This window comes from Adiantum capillus-veneris, chromosome 25 (assembly GCF_014529385.1).
Source record: "Adiantum capillus-veneris isolate H3 chromosome 25, ASM1452938v2, whole genome shotgun sequence".
In the NCBI taxonomy this organism is placed as follows: Eukaryota; Viridiplantae; Streptophyta; class Polypodiopsida; order Polypodiales; family Pteridaceae; genus Adiantum; species Adiantum capillus-veneris.
This window is the reverse complement of record NC_140955.1, coordinates 12,069,240-12,082,415: the sequence shown is the minus strand read 5'-3', so window position 1 is coordinate 12,082,415 and position 13,176 is coordinate 12,069,240. Positions and strand designations below refer to the sequence as shown.

Genomic DNA, 13,176 nt, shown 5'->3' with positions numbered 1-13,176 from the left:
AGATACTATATGGCCCAAATAGTGGATTTCTTTTAGAAAGAACTCACTCTTCTTAGCATTCACAAATAATTTGTGTTTGCGTAATTCTTCAAACACTAAGGCGAGATGCTTATAGTGTTCGTCTTCCGTCTCTGAGAAGATTAAGACGTCATCAAAGAAAACGCTTGTAAAGCTTCTATATGAGTGGAAGATTCTATCCATCATTCTGTTGAATGTGGTTGGTGCATTGGTGAGTCCAAAAAGGCATCACTAGAAATTCATACAACCCGAAGGTTGTTCTAATTGAAGTCTTATGCACATCCTGAGGAGCTATGCGGATTTGATGATAACCGCTCTTCAAGTCTATACAACTAAAGATACTTGCTCCTTGTAACTTGTCAAGAATGTCGTCAATCCGAGGGATTGGAAATCGATTCTTGATTGTGATCTTATTGAGAGATCTATAGTCTATGCCCATGCAGAATGTGCCACCCTTTTTCTGTACTAGCAAGACAGGTGAACAATATGGAGAAGTACTAGGCCTTATTAAGCCCTTCTCCAAAAGTTCGTTAACTTGCTTGAGAATTTCCTCTTGCTACATTAGACTAACTCGATAAGGGGGCTGATTTGGAGGAGAACTTCCTGGGATCAAATCAATTGTATGATCCTCAGGTCGAGGAGGTGGGAGTTCATTTGGAAGTTCATCTGCAAAACAATCTTTGTAACTTTCTAATAACTTAAGTCTTTTTTGCTCTAAAGAGGAAGAAAGTTGTGAAGCAGACACATCTCTCTCTCTCTCTTGCAAAAATAAAGTACGCTGAAACACACTTTTTCATTACTTTCTTGATGGCAATGTGATTGGCGATAGGGATACACCAATCACCTACATCTGCAAGTACAAGATATTCCTTTCCTTTATGATCAAAGGATAAAGTTTTCTGCACATAGTAGGAATGGGATGCATCTTGTAGTGCCAAGGCATTCCCAAGATAACATCACACCCTTCAAGTGAGGCTAGTAAGAAAGACTCTTGATCTTTGTAGTTGTCGACCTTTAAATTCAGCTTCCCTATGATTGGAGTAGAGTTAGAGTTCTGCCCTTTGAAACCAGATTGTGCTTGAATAGAAACTCCAAAACGGTTGGGCTGTAAATTTAGATCATCGGCTGACTTAGTAGAGATGAAGTTGTCTTTACTGCCAGGGTCAAACAAAATAAGAGCGCGTTGGTTGTTGATGCTACCCCATGCTTTGAGAAGAGCTCTTTCTTTTCCATCCTTGGTTGTATTTCCCTGTACATCTGGGACTGCATTGCAAGAGGGTGGTTGCGGAGGTTTGGTAGGACAATCACCCTTCATATGACCAACTTGTCCACACTTGAAGCATCTTCCTTCACTAATGTAGGTTCTCAATTCAGCAAGAGAGAGATATCTCCCTTTCTTGGGCTGATTTGGCTTTGCTTCTGCTTCGGAGGCGGTTCTTTTCTTCTTTTGAGAAGAAGAAGTAGAGGTAGACTGCTCATGGAGAGCCTTCTGCTTGGCATGGTAAGTGCTTTGCTCCATCTTCCTGGGAGTACCCTTGTCATGCATTGCATCAGCTATGCGAGCTGATTCCATAAGTATCTACAAGTTACCCCGAGGGTAAAGCTTCATAGCCTTTTGCAAGGCTTCATGCAATCCTGCTTCAAACTTGCGCATCTTTTCCGAATCGTCAATCTTCTTGAATGGAGTGACTTTCAAGAGAACGTCCCAAAACCTATCCACATAGCGTGGAACAGTTTCGTTCTCCGACTGTGAAAGTTGATCCCATTCTTTCTTTACCTCTTCCTCATAGTCTGGAGGAATGAACTGTGCGTAGAACTCCTTCTTGAAAGTAGTCCAATCTCTTGGTTTGCGATCTTCCAGGATAAGGGTTAACCACCAACTGCTGGCGGTGCCTTTCAGGTACATACTGACATGGCGAAGCTTGGATCTTTCTTTAAAATTCCCTTCAGCAAATGCAACTTCGAATTGGCGGATGAAAGCCAAAGCTTTGTCATTATCACGCCATCCATTGTAGGTGTCGAATTTTATCTCCCGACTTTAATGTTTTCTGCCTGTGGTGCTTCTTCTTATGGTGCTCCTTCTTTCTATGCTTAGACTTCTTGTGGACAGGAGTCCTTTCCCTTAAATGCACTTCTTGCTGCGACGGATCGTCCAGAAACATGTCTTCCGGAGCAACTATGTCATCTAGATCCTTCATGAAAGAGAACTGAGGGGAATCAGGGGGATCCTGCTCTTGAACCTTTGGATTAAACCTCACATAACGTTCTGGAGGTTTCCTCTGCCTCTCGTGCATACGGGAGGTTCCAATCAAAGGATCTTTCCTTGGTTCTGGTGCCTTTGGGTTCTGCGGGATTTCTCCCGACCCCATCGGCATTTTCTCCTTCCCTTTCTCAAGAGTATGGAGAATCTTTTGGACTTCTGGATGGGAGAGAGCGTTTTGCAACTCTTCCACCTGCTGTTGAAGGAGAGAGAACTCTATCTCCCGTCCTCCCATTTCTGCAGTCTGCGAAGAGTCGTCAATCCCTTAAGGAAGAGAGAGATGACCTTGCTCTGATACCACTGTCACAAAAATACGGAAGCGTAAACTGACTTTTAATTGTACTTCAAATACGCGAGAGAGAGAGAGAGAGAGAGAGAGAGAGAGAGAGAGAGAGAGAGAGAGAGAGAGAGAGAGAGAGAGCTTGACACTTCATTGGGAACCAGAAGATGGGCTGGTCCCCCCCATAAAGAGATTATCTTTATTACTAAGGGAGAATCTTTACAAGCACAAGAACGGGGCAATAGCCAGTCCTCTATTCTTTCTTTTCTGCTTCTGACTGAGAGAGTGTGAAAGCTACTCTCTAGATATTGAGAGGATTTTCCTTCTACTATGAGATTTTGGGAAGCTCTCGAAAACGAGAGTCTATCTTCCACAAAACTCAACGGAAGCTCTCGAAAATGAGAGTCTACCTTCCGCTAACTGAGTCCCTTTATGCATAATCATTTCTGCAACAAAAACAAGGGAGAAACACGCAAAATGCACGTACACATGCTTGCTGTAATTTTCTGCACATAACCTGAAAATGTTACCTGAGCACCTTCCAAAGATGAAATAGAGACCTTTTCCATGATGGAATTGCACGAAAATGTGTACGCGTAGTGTAGGTAGAGAAGAACTAGATTCTATATGTATTTTGCTGAAATTCACCCTAAAGAGGTGATTAGGGCTGAAAACAGAGAATTTACAGCTACCACACTCTACGAAGAGAGTGCCTGCTGCAACTTCTCGCGATGAAACTTTACCAAAAGCTGGCTATGGCTAGGAGAACCCTTGTTCTAGACAATGGGAGCACGAGGCCACCACATATGTCGCAAGGGGTTGCTCTCAAGCTTCCATGGAGGGCTCCAATGCGTAGAGCATACTCACAATAGGGGGGGTAGGAGCACTGCCAACATTGAAAATGGGGGAGGGGGGACTCCTAAATAGCCATCAGGGAGAGGGGGCGCTAGGAAGAGAGAGAGGGTGAGAGTGAGAGAGAGAGAGTTTGCATTGGTAAGTGTGCCACTTGGCACACTTACTTAATAACTTAAAAACCCTTCAACTTTCACTTTTAAAAGTTCACAAAATATTAATGAAATGTGCAAATTGAACCACAACTGCACACATAGATGCGACCAATGAAAATGTTACCTGCTTCCTAGCACAATGCCGTACCAGCACTGCTCTAGCATTACCTGTTCGCACTTGTCCGATCATTTGGTCTGTCATAAACAATTTAAAAATACTTTAACTGAAAGGCCGTAAAATAATTCAGGCCTTAGGGTTATTATTCTAAGGACCCCATCTCATTCTTGTGCTTGCACTAGCGCACGTATTTTTCTGAGCCTGAAATCTGAGGCTACTATCTACCCCTTCATTGAAGACCGGATTTCCCAATCACTAGGGCTTCAGGGTATTTTCTGCTAGGGTCTCCCTGAGGTGCACTGGCCCAAACTTGGGTGCATCTGAGGCCCCATAACTGCTAAATCTATTCTGATGTGTACACAACTAAATAGATAATTCTTTTCTCGTAAATACATTAATTATTTACAAAGTCTGACATAGTTACAATTCAGGCTTCTGTTCTGGAAAGTACCACGACCCCGGCCCCGGTCAGTACCTCTTTGGTATCTGCCGTGCCAAGCACCAATGCCATTGGTATTCGATTTCTCTTCTTGGAGTACACTGGTAGTCTCCGCTCTGACTGGTTCAGCTTTGGTGAATGCCACTACCGACAGATCTTTTCCCTTCTTGAAATGATGAATACGAATGCCACAGTTGTTCCATAAATGGCCATAGGCTTTACAGTGAGTACATTGTGCACATTCATTGGAAACATGATATTTGGATTTACACTTTGAACACCAAGTTTCCATTCTCCTCACTGGTTGTCTGGTTTGGCTGATTTCAGCAATCTGTTGGGCCATCTCATCAATTTTTCTAGACCAAGACCCTTTCTTGGCTTTGTCTTTGCTCTTTTCCTCTAAGCTACTTTCAGAGCTAGTGGAGGTGTTATTGGAATCAGAATTCTCATTGGAAGAGCTACTACCACTGGACCTCCTTTTTTTGTGATTCTTCTCTTTCTTTGCCTGCTGTTCGAGCTTCAGGGCGCGCTGCACCAAATCATTAAACTTCTTTGTTGGTGCAGGTACCTCCTGTTTCCTAAGCTTTTTACTGCGGAACCCATTTAAAAACCATGCTTGCAACCTCTTTTCTAATGGTGGTTCCTGCAACTGCCTGGTCAGCTCCTTGATTTCCTCAACATAACTTCTGACTGATAACTTTCCTTGCTTTATCTTATCCAGTTCACAAAGGATATCCTCATCTCCTCTGTTGTCTAAATATTCTAGTCAGAAAGCTTTGAGCAGTTTGTTGTATGATCTGAGTTGGCAAGCTGGGTAATGGTAGTACCATGTCTTTGCTGCATCCTTCAATGTTTGAGGAAAGTATTTCTTCCCAATCATCTTCATCAATATTCTTCAACTCAGCATACTGTTCAAATGCTTGGATATGAACATCCGGATCATCTTTCTTCCCTCCTTTGAACACTGGAAAAGAAATTTTTAATGAAGAGGTATAATCATGTCGATTAAGTATCGTTTCTGCCTCTTCTGACCTTAGGAACCCTACTCTTTCTTGAAGATTTCTTGTAACGATCTGTATCAGCATCCCAATCAATTCTTCATCAGTCTCAGTTTCTGTCTCCTCCCTGACTTTTTAGTTGGAACTGTGGCAACTACCTTTACTACATTTGGCTCCTTCATCTCTTTGTGGTCCGGGAACTCCTAGCCTTGCGTTCTTCCCTCTCAATCGTTCTTCTTCTAGACTGATTGGAGTGCTAAGAATCCTTGGCTTCATCAGCATGACTGTGCTCCTCTTGAGCCTCTGTATCAGTCACCGATTCAGTCTTAGGATCAGAATCTCTTTCTGATTCCTCAGGGATAGGGTCAACACGGTAGGATGGTTTACGAACATGACTTTTGGGTGCCATCACTTCAATTGAAAATTCTAACTGGGAGAAGAGTTCTCTGGTCAACGAGCGAACAGCTCTAACCATCGTGATCGCCAAAATGGAATTGGAGCTGATCTCTTTCAAATAGCTGATTCTAGTGTTAGAATTTATAGCTACTGGTAAGTCGTCAATTCAGTCAGAGAAACTGGGATAGAAGGTGAAAACTGGACTGAAATAGTTAATTGAACTAAAATAGTATACTGGAATGAGAAATAGACTGGATGACTGGAAAGTGTTTTACAGTTTCAGATTCAGATTCATAGCTTATAAATAACCAGTACAAGGTATAACAGACTGAAGCTACAGTAGTAAAGGCAACAACTTGCGCAGTTCACGGAAGAGGCCTTGCTTGCTTTCCGGTCACTCCCCGATACCAAGGCAAGGATGACAGCTGGTTTTGCAAAGTTTTTGACACCATCTTTGTGCCACAAGCCACACGGAAGCAACTTGTTATGGACAAGTGAGGCTATTGTATCAGCTCTGGTGAGCGACCATAAAGTGACATTGTGTGCATCGAGGATGAACCTAGGGAATCCAAACAGAGATCTCAATGCTTGTTTGCCCTTGTCACATAGTTCTATGCATCAGGATGTGGGGCAGTATTTTGAAATATTGGGGTGCGAGGATGCATATAAGGTGTTGCTACATGGTGGATTACTTATGTTCAAGAACTTCGTCTCTCAATCTCCAACAACCTTTGGGAGGAATGCTGCGTTTTTTGCAATGGTGGCCTTTCCAGGGGCAGGCAAATCAACTTTTGGATTAGATTTTAATTCGTTTATGATACAGATGTGGTTGCGCATGCAAGAAGCGGATAGGATGCAAATATTGAGGTCTTATCTTGTGGATAACGATCTTGTACAAGAGTATTTGGACATGCTTGATCAGTTTCTTACAGTCAATCTATGTTGCCATCACTCCCTTGAAGTAAGACCAGGGGGGCAAATGGTTGCATAGGGAGGATGGCCTACATGCTGCCCAAATTTTGGCTCTGCGATGTATGCACAGTGTGATATTTGAGCCAGATATGCGATTTTACAATGATTTTCTGGTCGAGTTGCAAGAAAAAAGAAGTGGTTTATCCTCAAAAATAATCATGAAGGAGGTTATTGAGGTGATAAGAGCTTGTTTGGGGTTTGCACCTAACAAGAGGTTGTTAATTGGTTGGTTCTTTGATGAGGCGAATGCAGCAAAGAGGAAGCTTTCCAGATGCTTGGATGGAAGATGTGACTTGGTTTCAGGAGGTATTGTCAGAATATGTGAGGTTTCTAGATGGTTTGTGCAGGGATAAGAGCTCCACTTTCCCCATCATGTCAATTGGAACCACACGGTTTTCAGCAAGGACGTTAAAACTCACGAGAACAGGAAGAGCAAGGGCATATGTTGTTCCCCTTAGGCCCTTGAGAATGGAAGAGTCTAAGAGTGTAGTTATGGGTTTTATGCATAGATTGGCTCGGACGTGTAATCAACAACTTGAGATGCATTACGACATGCCATGCACTCTCAAGACAATTACTTTTTTTTGTGGTGGAATTCCAAGAATGCTTCCTTGGTTCTAAGGACAATGTTGGATGAGAATCCATCGGGTTCGCCACATGGTTTGCTATCGAGCATGAAAAAGGAATGGAGTCACAACCAAGCAATGAGTTTTTTAGAAGATTGTTGGGCAGAGTAAGTAGGACGGACTATTTTATAGGATATCTAACAAACCCTTCCAAGAGTGTGGTGCTTGTAAGAGGCTTGGCAGCCTCGGTGTTGGGCATCAAAGTGATGCGCCACAACAAGGTACTCGAAGAGAATGCAACATTCTTGGATACTTGGGGTGACCTCGAGGGGGAGGGACTGGTTGCTTTGAACCCCTTTATAACTCCAAGGATGAAAAAAATAGGTTTTCGCAAAGAGCAGTTGATTACAGCTATTGATGTGGGCGATGTGGAAGTTCAAGTTCAGTTTTGTCCATTATTATTGGTTCACCTGTCTGATAAGGAATTGGCACTACCTGCTGACAGGACATGGGCATTTTCAGTGCCAAATGTGTATGAGCAAGGGTGGAAGAAGCACACATCAAGGTGTTGATGTTTAAGTTGGACCTTTTGCGCATTTCTTATGGTAGAAATATGTTTAGCATGCGTGACATATTTCCATCTTATGTAAGGATTCATGCAAATTTGGCAACCTTTCAGCTTGTCATCCCTTGTGAGAATGATCAGCTATGTGCTAGCCCTCAGCTTCCAACTCGAAGAGAGTTTTTATCACATGCAAGGGCAAACTCAAGAAACTATGCATGTCACGTGACACATCCAACCCTATGTGTTCGTGGACAAGCTACAACACGACAAGGGTTCAGTCAGTCCAGTCAGTCTAGATTAGAAGTGATCTGGCACTTTTGTAAGTCTATTCGTAGACCGTGCATGCCAAGTCACTTAGTGTAGATGCATATCCTCTGGTTGCACACAAAATGATCATAAGCATTCCCATCAGAATCTTTCAGGGGAATTTTTCAGTGCATTTAGCCTATTTTACCTACTTTTGACATTTTTCACTTATTATTTTTAAGTGACTTTTGTTGGAAAGTAGGTAGAGAAAATTGAGTAAGTTTGTATATAAGCAAACCTAGACTAGCACTAAATGGCAGAAGAGGCAGCAGGAGCCCAAGCTCAACAGGCAACTTCTCAGCAAGACACTTGGTGGACTTTCCTCCAAGCAAAGACCATCTCTCCCCCTAGCGTTTTCTCATCAAGCATCGTCGCCGTAGAACTGCAGCACCTTCGCATTGTCCATCAAGGAGGTCATCGCCACACATACCCCAGCAGCTAGCGTTTTGAAGATCTGTACCCCTAGCGTTTTTGGAGATCCCAACGTTTGCAGATTTCAGCCTTTACAGCTTTCAGCCTTGGCGATCTTCAACAATGAAAGACCTGCAGACTCAGCCCTAAAAGAGTAGCAGATGCAGCCCAAGAAACCTCAGTTTTTAGCCCTACAGTAGATGCAGGTTTTCAGCCCTAAAGACCAAAAAATTCAGCGTTTTCGGCAAGGTCAGATTTCAGCCCATAGCGTTTTGGACAGTAGATAAAAGATTGTAGATTTCAGCCCTTAGGTCGGTCTCGTCGTCATCATCACATAGCCTAGACTTGCATCAGTCACATGCATTCAGTTTGTACCAGTTTGTGCAATCATAAGTAGACCACTCTCGCCGACGAGAGTGGGCCTTTCGGAGGAGGGTTTTACAGCGTCTCTAGTGTCGTATCTCTCTTCTCTCTCTATCTCTCAGTCTCATACACTTGCACGCACAATGTCCATTCACTTTGTTTGTGATCATAGCATTCTCTCATTAAGAACGGAAGGCTCTACCTTACATAAGAACAAAAGGAACCTTGAGCACAGTTCGGAGCACTCATCTTCAACAAAGTGCAAACATTCATTCCGCTGCACCTAACATTGGTATCAGAGCTTTGACAGTGTTCTGTATCACTCAAGGAAAGAACCACAAGAATCACAAGAATTTTTTTGCTTGTTGCGGTCGTACGAACCCAAGTTCGCTTTGGCGTGTCGATTCATAATCGTGTTTTTGAAGAGTGATAGGAATCCCAAGAAAGAAGGGCTTGTCTAGCCTCCCCTTCTTCCTCTTTTCACTCATTGAGAGCGGACCGTGCACTTAGCGGCCGGCCAATCGACGTGAGGTGGGAAAAAGCAACCTTGGTGTGAGCGCAAGGCCGCCAAGGGGTGCGTCCGCGGAAACGAGTAGAACTCGGGTGAAGAGAAGATCCTTCTCAAACACAAATTGCAAGCGAAAGAAAACCTCAAGATGTTAGGTGTAGCGGAATGAATGTTTGCGCTTTGCTCAAGGTGAGTGCTCCGAACTGTGGTCAAGGTTCCTTTTGTTCTTATGGAAGGGAGAGCCTTCCTTTCTTAATAAGAGAGTGCTATGATCACAAATAAAGTGAATGGACATTGGGCGTGCAAGTGTATGAGACTGAGAGATAGAGAGAGAAGAGAGATACGACACCAGAGACGTTGTAAAACCCTCCTCCGAAGGCCCCACTCTCGTCGGCGAGAGTGGTCTACTTATGATTGCACAATCTGGTACAATGGTGATGCATGAGAGTGATGCAAGTCTAGGCTATGTTGGTGATGACGACGGTGATGACGAGTCGACCTAAGGGCTGAAATCTACAATCTTTCTACTGCTGTCCAAAAACGCTATGGGCTGAAATCTGCTAGTCTTCTATCTGCTGAATTTTGACTCTATGTCGATGATGATGTTGATGACGACGGTGCGACGACGACGCGCTGAAAACGCACATGCTGAAATCTACGTTTTCCGGGCTGAAACTGTAAACCTTGCGGAAACTGACCGTGTGGCGAGGAACTGCTGCGGGGAGGTGAAATCTGCGAGGTTCGGGACTTGATCTGCGAGTACTAACTGCTGAAAACTGAAAACGTTAATGTTCCTTGACTTTTCGTCGCGGTGAATCTGCAAAACGCAAGGGTGTGTAGCAGATGCAAAAACGCTAGGGCTGAAAATCTGTGGTTCTGTCGCCGTGGCTCTGCAAATGCAAAACGCTAGGGCTGATCTGAGGTGTTGCTGTTGCCGAGATCTGCAAAGGCAAAACGCTGGCTGACCTGAGGTGAAAACGCTAGGTGATGCTGGATTTGCAAAACGCTAGGTCTCTTGGGGGGATTCTGCTGGGGTTCTGCTGAGAAGGTGCCTGTTGAGCATGTGCTCCTTCTGCCTCTTCTGCCAAATAGTGCTAGCTCTAGTTTGCTTATATACAAACTTAGCAAAACTGCCCTACCTACTTTTGTTGGAAAGTCACTTAAATTAATAAGTAAAAAATGTCAAAAATAGGGAAAATAGGCTAAAATCACTGGAAAATTCCCTAACTGATTCTAATGGATTCTGATGGGAATACTGATGATCATGCTGTGTGTAACCAGAGGCTATACCAAGTGACTGGGTAGGCACGGTCTACGAATAGACTCACAAAAGTGCCAGATCACTTCTAATCTAGACCGACTAGACTGACTGAACCCTGTTATGCTGTAGCTTGTCCACGGACACATAGGGTTGGATGTGTCACGTAACATCCCCTCCTTTTCAAAGTGAGGTACTGGTACCGAACTGTATGGCGTCGAGGGAGATCGCCAATAGCATCCAAATCCTGGAAGGGACTCTTCGCGGGTCCACTCTGATGTGTGGGTCGTGCGGTACTTGAACTTGATAAAGGTCTGCAACGCTTGCTTCTTTGGGCCGCGCCGAAAGCGACACAAAGTCTTTTGTGGCTCCTTCAATGCTTCAACTTCGTCTAGAGTCGTGCTTCTTCCATCTTCAAGAATCTCCATGGCTAAAAATTCCCGAAACCATTTCCAACACAAAATCATGAACATACCCATTCCATGTAGAATGAGTGGAAAAAATCTTGTCTTCCTCAAAGACTGTGCATGCAATGTAGATGAACCAATAGACGGAATGCCTAACCGTTCACCACATACACGCAAACAATGAGATCGAATCTTTCTCTTTTGATCTAGAGCAATCAACTATGGCAATTCACAACAGAAATGCCCATGCTTGATGCTCATTCTTTCATGTGCTCTTTCTACAACTGTGTCATGCCAAGAAAGAGACATGGAATGTGACTTCCGTGAATACATACTTTTCAGCTTTTCATGAAACATCCGTATACATTCGTGCTCATTCACGAGTAAAACGTGCTCAATGTACAATATGTCATGACTAGTAAAATGGATCACATAAAGACGCCGACTAAAATACAGGAAACGATCACGAATGAAACACTCGATCAATGCGTGCGTATCAATCATGCGAACACATAATACTTCCTGTAAGGGATCTTTGGACCTAGGCTCGAGAGCCAAGATCGGTTTTTCTTGAATGATCGAATCGTCCTGTGGGGGTTCTTCGGACCTCGACTCGAAAGCCAAGATCGGTTCTTCGTGATTGATCGAATCTACAACGAGGTTAGCTTCGCTAGAAAAAGCATCCACTAACACATCATCCTTGTGAACAATCACATCATCTTTATTCAACTCATCATGCTTGTGAGAAATCACATCTTGATCATGCAAATCATTGTCATTCAAATCATCATGCTTATCATCGTGCAAATCCTGTGTGTCATGCTTTGGAGAAGAAGAGACTGAGAGAGTCTCCGTCTCCTGAATCTCTTGCATCTATGCCAGCACTTGATAAAAGAGTCGCAAGAACTCTTGCATGTGTCGGTCGCTCTGTTCTTGTCTTGCTTTGGCTGCTGCCATTCTTTCTTGGTGTTTGCGTTCCATTTCTGCTTTTCTTTCTGCTTTGTCTTCTGCGTGCCTGCGATCCATTTCTGCTAATCGTTCTGCATTTCTTGCTTTGCGTTCTAAATTCCTTTCCATAAACATCAACTCCAAAGCCTCCATAGGAGTTAGTGCAATCCTTGGTGTAGATGGGAAAGGGGGAGGGTCGGAAAAACCTCCTAGTGGGGAAAATTCTTCTTCGCCTCTCTCATGCTCATCACCTCCAAGCGAAGTATCCATTCCGCTTCGAGTGATGACCATTCTGAAGTCGTGGGTTCTTGTGGGTTCTTGTGGTCTTGGGTTCTTAAGTTCACGAGGAACTTGGGTTCTTGGGGTTCTTCGGATTCTTGAGGTTCTTGAGGTTCTTGAGGGTTTTCTTTTGCTTGCAAATCGCGTTTGAGAAGGATCTTCTCTTCACCCGAGTTCTACTCCTTTCCATGGACGCACCCCTTGGCGGCCTTGCGCTCACACCAAGGTTGCTTTACCCCACCTCACGTCGATTGGCCGGCCACTAAGTGCACGGTCCGCTCTCAATGAGTGAAAAGAGACACAAGGGGACGCTGGACAAGCCCTTCTTTCTTGGGATTTCTGTCACTCTTCAAAACAAGATTAGGAATCGACACGCCCAAGCGAACTTGGGTTCTTGCGACCGCATAAAGCAAAAAAATTCTTGTGATTCTTGTGGTTCTTTCCTTGAGTGATACAGAACACTGCCAAAGCTCTGATACCAATGTTAGGTGCAGCGGAATGAATGTTTGCGCTTTGCTCAAGATGAGTGCTCCGAATTGCGCTCAAGCTTTCTTTTGTTCTTATGGAAGGGAGAGCCTTCCGTTCTTAATAAGAGAGTGCTATGATCACAGACAAAGTGAATGGACACTAGGCATGCAAGTATATGAGACTGAGAGATAGACAGAGAAGAGAGATATGACACCAGAGACGTTGTAAAACCCTCCTCCGAAGGCCCCACTCTCGTCGGCGAGAGTGGTCTACTTATGATTGCACAAGCTGGTACAATGGTGATGCATGAGACTGATACAAGTCTAGGCTATGTTGGTGATGACGACAGTGATGACGAGTCGACCTAAGGGCTGAAATCTGCAATCTTTCTACTGCTGTCCAAAAACGCTATGGGCTGAAATTTGCTAATCTTCTATTTGCTGAATTTTGACTCTATGTCGATGACGACGGTGCGACGATGACGCGCTGAAAACGCAGATGCTGAAATCTGCGTTTTCCGGGCTGAAACTGTAAACCTTGCGGAAATTGACTGTGCGGCGAGGAACTGCTGAGGGGAGGTGAGATCTGCGAGGTTCGGGACTTGATCTG

At 44.0% G+C, this 13,176-nt stretch overlaps 1 protein-coding gene across 1 annotated transcript; it reads left to right on the top strand.

The window, feature by feature from the left end:
* The first annotated feature begins 5,861 nt into the window (after positions 1–5,861).
* On the top strand, positions 5,862–8,782 carry LOC147424426 (uncharacterized). The gene has a single exon (XM_086499854.1). It carries the CDS (start codon positions 7,174–7,176, stop codon positions 7,624–7,626), a length of 453 nt encoding a protein of 150 aa, XP_086355980.1. The 5' UTR covers positions 5,862–7,173; the 3' UTR covers positions 7,627–8,782.
* Positions 8,783–13,176: the final 4,394 nt, after the last annotated feature.